Source organism: Dipodomys spectabilis, unplaced genomic scaffold, assembly GCF_019054845.1.
Source record: "Dipodomys spectabilis isolate Male_0828 unplaced genomic scaffold, ASM1905484v1 ptg000096l, whole genome shotgun sequence".
Lineage (NCBI taxonomy): Eukaryota > Metazoa > Chordata > Mammalia > Rodentia > Heteromyidae > Dipodomys > Dipodomys spectabilis.
Genome location: NW_024870773.1, coordinates 7,431,168 through 7,444,290, shown reverse-complemented (window position 1 = coordinate 7,444,290; position 13,123 = coordinate 7,431,168). Strand labels below are relative to the sequence as shown.

The following is a 13,123-nucleotide window of genomic DNA, read 5'->3' as shown; positions in this document are numbered from 1 at the left end:
ACAGCGCTCAGGCCCAGAGTGCAAGCCCCATGACCGACAAAAAAAAAAAAAACGAAGAGAAACATATTGGCAGTCCTTGTTTTACACAATTCTGATATGCAGGAATTTCAACAGACTCAAATGACACCATCCAAGTTTCAGTTACAAGAACTATAATTACACAAAGTACAAACACTGCTGCTAGCTCTTCAATCTACAAATCACCACATACATAACAGATGAGCAACATGACTAGTAACCAATTATGTCACTGTTTCAAAGTTTATCTGGTGAAATTTTACCTCCATTACTCAGATGCAAAGTATACACTTCTCATGCCTCCTTGTCTCTCAGCAAGCCATTGTGATATTTTACAAAAGCAGATACTAGGTAATTATAAAGATGAAACTGCTGCAAATACATACAGATACATACACACACACACACACACACACACACACACACACTGCAAGCTTATTCATCTATATTAAAGATTAAAATTCTTATACACGAGGGGTGCCAGTGGCTCACGCCTGTAATCCTAGCCACTCAGGAGGCTTACATCTGAAGATCACAGTTCAAAGCCAGCCCGGGCAAGAAAAGTCCGTGAGACTCTTCTCTCCAATAAACCACTCAGAAAACGGGAAGTGGCGCTGTGGCACAAGTGGTAGAGTGGTAGCCTTGAGCTGAAGAGCTGAGTGACAGCGCACAGGCCGACAGTCCAAGGCCCACACCGACAAAAAAAAAAAAAAATCTGATACATGAATTAACTTTGAGAACATTATGCTAAGAGAAATAAGCAAATATAAAAGGACAATACCATGTGATTCTACTTATATAAAATACCTAGGTTAAGTCAAATTTGTAAAAATTGTGATAGAATTGTGCTTATTAATGACTAGTGAAGGGATGTTTTAGTGAATGGAAATTTTTTAACAGATACATAGCTTTAGTTCAGGCAGATGTAAAAAGTTCCAAAGATGGGGGCTGGGAAGGTAGCCCAGTGGTAGAGTGTTTGTCTTGCATGCATGAAGCCCTGGGTTCGATTCCTTAGCACCACATAAGCAGAAAAGGCTGGAAGTGGCACTATGGCTCAAGTGGTAGTACTAGCCTTGAGCTGAAGAGCTGAGGGACAGTGCTCAGACCCCACAACTAACAAAAAAAAAATTTTTTTTAAGTTCCAAAGATGGTTAATGGTGATGGGTGACAAACAATGTGAGTGTACTTAACGTCACTAAACTATACATTCAAAAATGGTTAAAATATTTCTCTCTGCTCTTTTCTAGCTCTTTCTCAGCTCTTTCCTTCTCTTCTCTTTCCCAGCTCCCTTCTCTTTTCTAGCTCTCTCTCTGCTCTTTTCTAGCTCTTTCCTAGCTCTTCTCTTTTCTAGCTACTTTCTCTCTTTTCTAGCTCTCTCTTAGCTCTTTTCCCCAGCTCTCTCTCTTTCTCTCTCTCTTTCCCAGCTCTCTCTTTCCCAGCTCTCTCTCTTTCCCAGGCCTTTCCTCACCGCGTGGAGGACCAAGATGGCCTGGTGCCAGCCTGAACGATGAATAAACCTACCCCTTACTGGAAAAAAAAAAAAAAAGGGTAAAATAGTAAGTTTATGTTACATATATTTTAAACACAATAATAAGAGAAAAAACAAAGTGAAGGTTTTTTTCAGACATACAAAAGCCCAAAGAATTCATCATCATTCTCATACAACATTTCAAGTTAAAGAAAAAACAAATGAGAAGGGGAAACAAAGGAGGAGGCAGCAATGCTTGATAAGAAATGTACTCATTACCTTGCCCATGTAATTGTAACCCCTCTGTACAGTATTTTCACAATAAAAAAAAAAGAATAAAACAATTCCTCATGCCAGGCGTGGGTAGCTCACACCTACTCATAATCTACCTACTCAGGAGGCTGCAATAAAAGGATCGAAGTTTGAAGCTTGAACACTAATGTCCATGATTCTTATTATCTCCAGTTAACTAGCAAAAAAAAAACAGGTGGGGATGTGACTCAAGTGGCAGAGCACTAGTCTTAAGCACAAAAGGGGACAGTGCCCAGGCCCTGAGTTCAACGTTCAAGTTTTAGGCCCAGTGGGCACGCACGCACACATGCACACACACATTTACTTTCTAATGTATATTACATATATATCATACTATATCTCATATATATTTCACTTTGTATTAACAGACTAGAAATACTATATCAATTTCAACAGATACACACAGAAATAGTATATAAATTTCAGCAGAAATGTATATACACAGAAAGTATTTAATAAAACCCATAATTTGTTCCTGCTAAACATCCTTAAACCAAATACTTCGGGGAAAAAATTCGAGCAGTTTCTTATAAACACCTATAACATGTATTCAGTGGGCTCAGAGGTATTTACCAAAAAGAAACAAAAATATCTTACCATACAAAGATTTGTACACAAATGCTGATAAATGTTTATAATAACTACAACATAAAACAGATTTCAAACAAATATTATAAAATATGTAACAATACGAAACACTTAGCTATAAAAAGTGACCTTTTGCTAGGTGCCAGCACTCATACCTGTAATCCTCGCTCTCAGGAGGCTGAGGTCTGAGGATCGTAATTCAAAGCCAGCCCAGGCAGGAAAGTCTGTGAGACTCTCATCTCCAATTAATCACAGAAAAAGTAGAAAGTGGTGCTAAGGCTCCAGTAGTAGAGCACTAGCCTTGAGCAAAAGAGCTCAGGGACAGTGCTCAGGCCCAGCATTCAAGCCCCAGGATCAGTCCAAAAAAAAAAAAAAGGGAACTCTTTTTACATGCAACAATATGGATGAATCTCAAAATAACTGAGTGAAGACAAACCAAAAAAAAAAGAAAGAAAGAAAAGGTTCATACTGTATGGTTCCATTTATATATAATTCTACAAAATTAAACTAATCTTATAACTGCAGGAAGCCTAAGGGCAGGGAATAGGAAGGAGGAAAGAGCACAAAAGAGCATTTTAATTTGAATGTTGATGATCTCACAGACAAAAGTGTCTTCAAAAGCCACAAGAAACTGTAAGCTTTAATTAGGCCCCATTTATCTTACCTCAAAAGAAGCTATTAAGCCAGGCATGGTGGCTACTTGGGAAGCTCAGGCAGAAGAATCTTGAGTTGTGCCAAACAGGGCAAGACTCTAGCTCAAAATAAAACTTTTTTTTAAAAGCTGGAGAAGATCGGCCACATTGAGAATTTGAACAACAATAAATGCTGGTGGAGATAAGGGGGAAAAAACAACAACAACAAAACCCTATTGCACTGTTAATGGGAAAGTAAGCAAGTATAACCACTCTGGATGACAGTTTGGAGGTTCCTCAAAAAGCTAAACTAAACATAGACCTTCCCTATGATCCAGCCATACCACTCCAACATCTACCCAGAATATTTCAAGTCAGGATATAATAAAGACACTCACGAATCATGGTCATTGGTGCACTCACTATTCATAATAGCCAAGTAATGGAAACAGTTTAGATGTCCAAAACAGATGAGTGTTCAAGAAAATGTGGCACATATACACAATGGAATTTTACTTATCCATTAGAGAGAATATTATGTCATTCTAGGGAAATGGATAGACAAATCATGTTATGAGGTAAGCCAAGCTCAGATAGACACCACCACATGTTCTCTCTTGCCTGTGGAAGCTGGATCTAAAATGTAACTAAACATGATAGCTTAAATGGAACTTTATGCATTTATACACAAAGAAATGTACTAAAGGAGAACATATTTAGGGAAGAACCCAAAGGCATAACTCTTCTGAATATCTGAAGTACTATTTATCCAAACAAATTCCAAAAATGGAAACATGTTTTTGTTTTGCTTTTCCTTTGGTGGCGGGGGGCAGGGTGGGAACACATAGGGGGTACAGGAATGGAGGGAAGAAGGGTAAACGAATGCAGTCACTTGTAATTCAATATACACTGTAAAAATCAAACTATGTAACTTGTGGGTAGGGATGAGAAAAGGAAAATGGAGGACACTGAAGGAAGGGACAACATTGTCCAAGAAGCATTATACTCCTAACCTGACATGGAAAATTGTTACCCTGTACAATTCCTTAAAACAATAAAAAATAAAAAGCCAGAGATGTAATTCACTGACGGAGCAATTTGTTAGCATGCATGAGGCCTTGGATTCAATCCCCCATTTTACACACCTGCATGCACATGCACACACACACACACATACACACATGCATACACATATAAAAAAAGTGGTAACAGCTACACAACCTAAATATACTTAATGTGACTGATCTGTTTACTTAAAATGGTAAATTTGGTCATGTTTATTTTACTACAATTTTTAAAAGGTATTTAACCAAAAAAAAGAGGGGGATGGGGATGTGCCTTAGTGGTAGAGTGCTTGCCTAGCATACATGAAGCCTTGGGTTCAATTCCTCAGAATCACATAAACAGAAAAGGCCAGAAGTGGCGCTGTGGCTCAAGTAGTAAAGCGCTAGCCTTAAGCAAAAGCATCTCAGGGATAGTGCCCAGACCCTGAGTTCAATCCCCAGGATTGGCAAAAAAAAAGTCCATACCTGTAATTCCAGTACTTGGGAAACTAAGGCAGAAAGATCACACAGTTTGAGGCTAAATTAGGCTAGATGGTGAGACCTTGTCTCAAAAACAAAAAATAAAAAGGTTTGTTGAACTAAAAGTAAATATAATAATGAATATAAATCAATTTTTAAAAATGAGTATGGAATCCCGATTTCCAAGCTATTTACAGTCACTGAATTAAATTTTAGTCAGTGGTAGAATGTGGTACATCAGTACTCCACTAAGATTGAAAGAGCTGAAAACCCCAGGGGCTTGATGTGTGGCTCAAGTGGTAAATCATTCACCCAGCAACTACAAGGCCCAGATCTAACTCCTGGTAACACTCTCCCACAAGAGAGACAGAGAAAATTCTCATTAATTTAGCCAGGCACTAGTGGCTCACATGTATCATCCTAGCTACTTAGGAGGCTGAGATTTGAGGATCATGGTTTGAAGCCATCCCAGGCAGACAAATCCAAGACTCTTATCTTCAATTAGCCAGCAAAAAGCTGAAGTAAAGGTGTGGTCCAAGTAGAAGTGTGCCATCCATGAGCAAAAAAGACCAAACAAGAGAATAAAGCAAACAAGAACCCCTATGCCTAGTGATGTCACAATGTCCTAACATTTTATTTATACATATATATATATATACACATATTATATATATACACATTTGTATGTATATTCACATATATAGGTGAAAATATATGTATTGTAATTCCAATTGTAAGGGTAGCATATACAACTTTTTATGTTACATAGTATTTGATGATAGCAGACCATTATGTTATTGGATTATGTATTCGCTATATTATATACTTTATCATTATTAAGAGTGTACTTATTAAAGAGAAAAATCTGTAAAACAAGGATGACATCAAACCAGTACCAGCCTCATACAGCTTGGTTTAATTGCATCAAGAGGGCAAGGTTGATCACTCAACTTGCCTGAGATTTCCCAGTTTCCCATTGTCACTATGCAATTTGAGACTGTTGCTCAGACATATGCTGCCATTTAAGTATATATGGATTTAAAGATTTTTACAAACTGTACCTGTGAGATATGATTGATAGAAGACTCCATTCTCCGAAGCTGAGAGGCTTGGATATCCAGCAACTGCAATACATTGTTGGCCAATGCATTTATTTGATAAGCAACACTAGCTAGAGATTGGGTTGTATATGCTTTGGTCTCTTCTAAAGCTTTTCTCTTGTCTGTAGCCTAAAAAAAAAAACAGAAACAATACTTATTTCCATTAACATTCTTTAAATACATTCTACAGAAAAGCAAAATTATGGCCTGGGAATGTGGCTAAGTGGTAGAGTGCTTGCTTAGCATGCATGAAGCCCTGGGTTCAATTCTTCAGTACCACATAAACAGAAAAGGCCAGAAGTAGTGCTGGGGCTCAAGTGTTAGAGTGGTAGCCTTGAGTACAGGGTTGGTGCCCAGGCCCAGAGTTCAAGCCCCCAGTACTGGTTTAAAAAAAAAAAACTCAACTCAATTAAAAATGTTTTGCACAAAGCTGAGGATAGTCTCATTAAGTTTACAGACAGGTAACTTTTTTTGGAGGTCAGTACTTGGGCTTGAACTCAGGACCTGGGTACTGTCCTTGAGCTTTTTCAATCAAGGCTAGCCATCTATCACTTTGAGCCACGGTGCCACTTCTGGTTTTCTGGTGATTAACTGGAGATTAAAAGTCTCCCAGAAAAAGAAAAAAAAAAGTCTCCCAGAGATTCTTGCATGAACTGAGTTTGAACCGTAATCCTCAGATCTCAGCCTCCTGAGCAGCTAGGATTATAGGCATGAGCCACCAGCAACAATTGATTTTTTAAATGACTTTGTAACTCTAAAAACTGCTAAACTCACTTATTAACTTTAGTCACTTTTTTTGGGGGGGGAGGGGGGGGTCCAGTCGTGGGGCCTGAACTCTGGGCCTGGGCGCTGTCCCTCAGGCTCTTCAGCTCAAAGCTAGTGCTCTACCAGCTGAGCCACAGCACCACTTCCGGCTTTTTTCTTTTTGCTTATGTGGTGCTGAGGAATCAAGCCCAGGGCCTCATGCATGCAAGGCAAGTGCTCTACCACTAAGCCACCTTCCCAGCCCACTTTAGTCACTTTTTGTGAATTCCTTTTAGTCATACTGTGACTAAGCTCAATTTTACTTTTTTTCTTTCCTATCAGTATGTCCTCTCTTTTTTTTTTATTCTTGCTCTATTGTAGTGACAGAAACTCTAGTACAGTGCTGAATAAAAAGTTGCTCCCAACAGTAGAGGGAAAGCATTCTTTTATCAGTAAAATACAGGATATAGGCTAAAGATACAGCTCAGTACAACACTTGCCTAGCATGTACAAGGCCCCAAGTCTGATATCCAGCACTGGAAAAAGCAAAAATCTTAAAACCCCACAAACTATAGGTTTAATACAAGTGTCTTTTAAGAGACTACTGGAACTACCCTTCTAAGTTTGCTTAAAAAGCTAGTTAAGTTTAATCTTGAATAAGATTTGGTTATTTTCAGCCACCTATCTTATTCTAGAAATTCATTAGCCTGTTTTTATAGTTTCAAGTATGTTTCACACATGTATCAATGGAAAAAGCTAGAAGTTGCTTGGGAGGCTAAGACTGGATAATCAAGAGGTTGAACTCAGAAGGTGTAGAGAATAAGATCAAAGCCAGTAGAAAATCTACATGGAGAGGCAGTCATCCCCACAGGGAGGGGAAAAAAAAAAAAGGAGAAAATGCTGCTTTGAACTGAAATCTATTTATTTCTCCTTATGTTTCCCAAATTCCCTTATTTCATAATTATTTAGCCAAGTATTACCTATAAAATGTTAGCAGAAACAGTTCTACTTCTAGACCTCAACATAAAAAACAAAGTTTAACCAAACACAATACTGTATACTTCCTATTTTTTTAATTTAAAATATTTAAGACTAGGGGCTGGAAAGGTGACTCAGTGGTAGAGTGCTTGCCTTGCATGCATGAGGGCCCTGGGTTCAATTCCTCAGAAAAAGCCAGAAGGGGCACTATGGCTCAAGTGGTAGAGGGCTAACCTTGAGCTGAAGAACTGAGAGACAACACCCAGGCCCTGAGTTTAGGCTCCACAACCAACCAAAAAAAAAAAATTAAGAGTAAATAAAAACTTAAAAGTTCATTTTCTCAGTCAGAATGAACTTGTGATTTTAAATGAGCATCATTATTCCACAATACTGTGAAATTCAGGAAATTATGTAATCAATCACAATAAAAAAAAAAAAAGAACTTCGGGGAAGGTAGGGAGGGAAGGGATGGTAGGGGGAAAATAATGGAGGGGGTAACAATGCTCAATAGGAAGTGTACTCATTACCTTACTCATGTAACTGTAACCCTCTGTATAGTATCTTTACAATAAAAAATAAAAAAATATTTAAAAAAAAGAACTACATACAAGGAAAAAGATATATCACACAAAAACACAGAAGGTTCAGTCATGTCCTCCTCTAGCCCTACCTCAGGATGGTGGGGGCTATTACTAAAATCTCCTAGAATTGAAATACATCTAAATTTATTTTCTCTGTAATGAGACTTGCATGATGAACTGCATCTCATGCATGGAAGAAATTGTTAATTTTGTGAAGCTCAAAAGAAGCACAATAATGGCACAAAAAATTAAAAGGCTTTTTTAAGTAGATCTTGTACCTGTAGAACTATATACAAGAAAAGGAACATAATATAAAGATCTTAGTCATGTGTCCAGATTCTGGAAGCATCTCAGGCATCCAGACCTGTCTGCTTCACAAAACTGAAAAGCCAAGAAAGGAAGCCCTATGCTATTATTTTTGCTCCCTTCCCATTCTTGTTCCACTTCTTTCCTCCCTTTATTCCGCTCTTCAAACACTCTACTTCTGACAGGTTCTAACCATGTTTAAACAAATAAAGCAAGAAAACAGAGTAATTTGGATTAAAAAAAAAAAAAAGTTCATTTTCTCCTTGTTCAAAAGCCACATAAGGACTGAGACTACATTATTAAGAGAGTGCAGTTGTAGAGTTAATTTCCCCTAAGGATTCTGAATTTGAAAGTTAAATCTGGTCAAAAATTACTGTTGTCACACTATTTATGTCACACTGTAAATTTAGTATACAAGAGTTATTTTTCCTTAACATACTAAGGGTAACGCAACATGATAAACAGCAAGCATAGCCGGTGCCGGTGGCTCACGCCTGTACTCCTAGCTACTCAGGAGGCTGAGATCTGAGGATCGCGGTTCAAAGCCAGCCCGGGCTGGAAAGTCCAAGAGACTCTTATCTCCAAAAAACCACCAGAAAACCGGAAGTGGCACTGTGGCTCAAGCAGTAGAGCGCTCGCCTTAAGCTGAAGAGCACAGAGACAGTGCCCACGCCCAGAATTCAAGCCCTACGACCGACCAAAAGAGAAAAAAGAAAAAAAAAAGTAGCAAGCATTTCTCCAAGGAATTAAAACAAATTTTGTTAATTATACAAGTCTTCTGTGCAAAGTTCCAATACTCTTAACTAATTGCTCTAGCACTTGACATGTGATGTGAAACCCATTTGCCATCAATGTCTTATGCCATTAAGTCTGCTTTAAAATGGAATTAAACACTCAGCTGTAAAAGAAAAGTCAACTATTTAAAGTAACAACTTAAAATAAACAATGCAGTCAATATTCTTAAAATAAACTAAACAGGAAGTCCCTTAGATAATTGAACTTTATGAACATCTCAAACATTAAATTAACTCTTCTGGGCTGGGAAGGTGGCTCAGTGGTAGAACGCTTGTCTTGCATGCTTGAGGCCCTGGGTTCGATTCCTCAGCACCACATAAGCAAAAAGAAAAAAGCCGGAAGTGGCGCTGTGGCTCAAGTGGTAGAGCGCTAGCCTTGAGCTGAAGAGCTGAAGGACAGCGCCCAGGCCCAGAGTTCAGGCCCCAGGACCGGACCCAAAACAATAAATAAATAAATAAATAAATAAACTCTTCTTTCTCTTTATCTACCTGAAAAAATAAAAGATTTTACTAAGTTGAGATCTAATAGTCTTAAGTCTCTAAATCCTTTCTCACCCCAAAAGGTGACAAACTCACAAAGTAACCTATTTACTTCCTGAAGTAAAATTACTTTTCTCTTCCACCCTTATACCTTTATTTCAAATTATGATTATTTACTACTGCCTTTCCTCTCTTTTACTTCAATCTTCATATATTACAATAGAGAAAAAAATCTTTCTCTTTATTATATGTAAATACTTGATATCAAAAAAGAAAACACCCTTGTCATAATTGTGATCTAAAAAGTTAGACAAGTTGGGAGTGCTATCACAGCTGAGACACTAAGACAAGAGTTCTTGGGCCAAGCTGGGCTATATAACCAATAGTCCAGAAAAACAAACAACAACAAAAATACTATACGCTCTTCAATGTTTCCTGTTTCTGACATTAAACGTGTTAACTGTAAAACAGAAAGAGAAATAAATCCATAAGGGATGATATAGCATTAAAAAGAAAGCAAGCAATTCACTGGAATGTTATTGTACATGCATAATCCTAGCTTGAAGACAGAAGTGAGGTGAAATAAGTATGAGGCCATTCTCAACTACAAAAGGAATTACAAGCCAATCTAGAACTAAAACTGGTCAGTCTACATATCAATGCCCAGAACCTGAGTTCAAATCCCAGGATCAGCGTTAACCCCCCCAAAAGTATAATCCTGGTAACACAAGCAAACACAGTTCATCCAGTCCCAGAGATTGAGGGTTTGTGGGGAAAGAATGACCTAGAAGGCCTTCCAGGCTTGTGTGACAATAATATTAAATTGTTCTTTCCTTAAAGTTCTTATGATCAAGGAAGCTATGCTACAAGAAATGTCATTCTCAAGGGATCTTTTGGAAGGCTGTTCAAATTTAAATACATCTAGGGAAATGAATGAACGTGGGAAGAACATAAAATTAAAAAAAAAAAAAAAAAGTTAGCTCAAGACAAGCACCAGTAGCTCACACCTATAATTCTAGCTACTCAGGAAGCTGAAATATGAAGATTACAGTTCAAAAACAGCCTAGGCAGCCAAGTCTGTGACTCTTATCTCTCTGATTAACCACCAAAAAGCCTTAAGTGGAGATGTGACCCAAATAGTAGAGTGCTAGCTTTGAGCAAAAAAAGCTCAAGGACAGCACCCAGGCCATGAGTGCAAGCCCCAGGACCTGCACCCCCCCAAAAAAAAATTCATATACTTTTATAACTTTTATGGAAAGACCAATTATAATAACTTATCTCAACTATAGTACACTTTTGGGGGGGGAGTGAGGGGGGGCCGCTGGTCCTGGGACTTGCACTCACGGCCTGGGTGCTGTCCTTGAGCTTTTTTTTGCTCAAAAACTCCCAATAGCTCCACAGGTTAACAACCAAGTGGTGTGTGTGTGTGTGTTGTGCGCGCACGTGTGTGTGTGTGTGTGTGTGCGCTGTCCTTGAGCTTTTTTTGCTCAAAAACTCCCAATAGCTCCACAGGTTAACAACCAAGGGGTGTGTGTGTGTGTGTTGTGCGTGCACGTGTGTGTGCGTGTGTGTGTGTGTGTGTGTGTGTGTGTATGTGTGCTGTCCTTGAGCTTTTTTTGCTCAAAAACTCCCAATAGCTCCACAGGTAAACAACCAAGGGTGTGTGTGTGTTGTGCACGCACATGTGTGTGTGTGCTGTTACAACCACGGGTGTGTGTGTCTGTTGTGCGCGCACATGTGTGTGTGTGTGCTGTCCTTGAGCTTTTTTTGCTTAAAAACTCCCAATAGCTCCACAGGTTAACAACCAAGGGTGTGTGTGTGTTGTGCGCGCACATGTATGTGTGCTGTCCTTGAGCCTTTTTTGCTCAAAAACTCCCAATAGCTCCACAACCAAGGGTGTATGTGTGTGTGTGCGTGTGTGCTGTCCTAGAGTTTTGCTCAGAAACTCCCAATACCTCCACAGGTTAACAACCAAGTGTGTGTGTGTGTGTGTGTGTGTGTGTGTGTGTGTGTGTGTGTGTGTGTGTGTGTGTGTGTGTGTGTGTGTGTGTGTGTGTGTGTGTGTGTGTGCTGTCCTTGAGCTTTTTTTGCTCAAAAACTCCCAATAGCTCCACAGGCTAACCAAGGGTGTGTGTGTGTGTATGCGTGCACATGTGTGCATGCACACACCCTGCTCTAGAGGCTTGAACTCAAGAGCCTGAATGGCTGTTCCTGAGCATTTTTGCTCAAGACCAGCATTCTACCACTGGAGCCACTGCTCCAGTGATACAAGTATCATGGACTTTCCTGCAAAGGCTGACTTTGAACCATGATCCTCAGATCTCAGCCTTCTGAATAACTAGAATTACAGGTGTAAGCCTCTAGTGCCCAGCTCACTTTTATTAATTACAGTCTCTGTCCAGTAAATTAGATCTTTTTCCTCCACATTGCTATTTTTACTCTGTAACCTGACCTAACATCTTCCTTTTTGTACCCATCGTTGGTAATCACTTTTTATGTCTTTATTAATTTCACTTGCACTATGGTTTAAGTAAGTGCCTCTAAATCGCTCAGGCATTAAAAACTCGGCAGTTGCCAAACACCAGTGGCTCACACCTGTAATCCTAACTACTCAGGAGGCTAAGATCTGAGGATCGTGGTTCAAAGCCAACCTGGGCAGGAAAGTCCATGAGATTCACATCACCAATTAATAACCAAAAACCCAGAAGTGAAGCAGTGGCGGCCACACACACACACACACCCGTAGGTTGTTAATCTATGGAGCTATTGGGAGTTATGCCTAGCTATTAAGGAGACTGAGATCTGAGGATCAAGACTTGAAACTAGCTCAGCATTGGATTTCTCTTGAGGTTTTGTTTTGGCTTGTTTTTTGTGGTCTTGGGGGTCAAACCCAAGGCCTCACACACTCAGGCAAATCCTCCAACCACTGAGTTACATCCCTAGCCCTCTTTTTTTATAGCCATAATATTGGTGTGAAAATTGATACCTCATAGTGGTTTTGATTTTCATTTCCTCCTTCATTAATAGTTATACTGGGTACCTTTTCATATGCCTGTTGGTCCATTTTCATAGCAAAAAGTCTATTCAAAATTTTTGCGCATTTTAAAAGTGCAAGCTGGGTGGCTAACACCAGTAATCCTAGCTCCTCAGGAGGCTGAGATCTGAGGATCACAACTCAAAGCAAGCCTGGGCAGGAAAGTGAGACTCTTATCCCCAGTTAACCACCAGAAAACCAGAAGCTGAGCTATGGCTCAAAGTGGTAGTGTTAGCTTTGCATGTAAAACCTCAGGGACAGCACCTAGGCCTCTTGAGGTTGAAGCTGCATGACCCACAAAAATTTTTGTTTTAATTTAAAAATAAATCAAGACTCTTTTCTACTATGATTTTTATTGGTTTTGACATTAACTCCCTTATCAGGGAGTTATTTATTTATTTATAACTGTAGTCTGTGAAGAGAAGCAAACAAAAAAACTCTAGGTGGACATCAGCAGGAGCTGGGCTGGGTACAGGGGCACATACCTGTGATCTCAGTTTACTCAGGTAGTAGAAAACAAAATGATAATGGTTTGAGACCAGCCCATGTAAAAAGTTAGTTAAAA

At 39.1% G+C, this 13,123-nt stretch overlaps 1 protein-coding gene across 12 annotated transcripts in view; it reads right to left on the bottom strand.

Moving 5' to 3' along the window:
* The window catches only part of Abi1 (abl interactor 1), a 99,914-nt gene that overhangs the window by 68,224 nt on the left and 18,567 nt on the right, over positions 1–13,123 (bottom strand). For all 12 annotated transcript variants that reach the window (XM_042686242.1, XM_042686245.1, XM_042686246.1 and 9 more), the window contains exon 2: positions 5,603–5,770. In XM_042686242.1, coding sequence (XP_042542176.1) covers positions 5,603–5,770 — 168 coding nt within the window. The remainder of the gene's footprint in view (positions 1–5,602; positions 5,771–13,123) is intronic.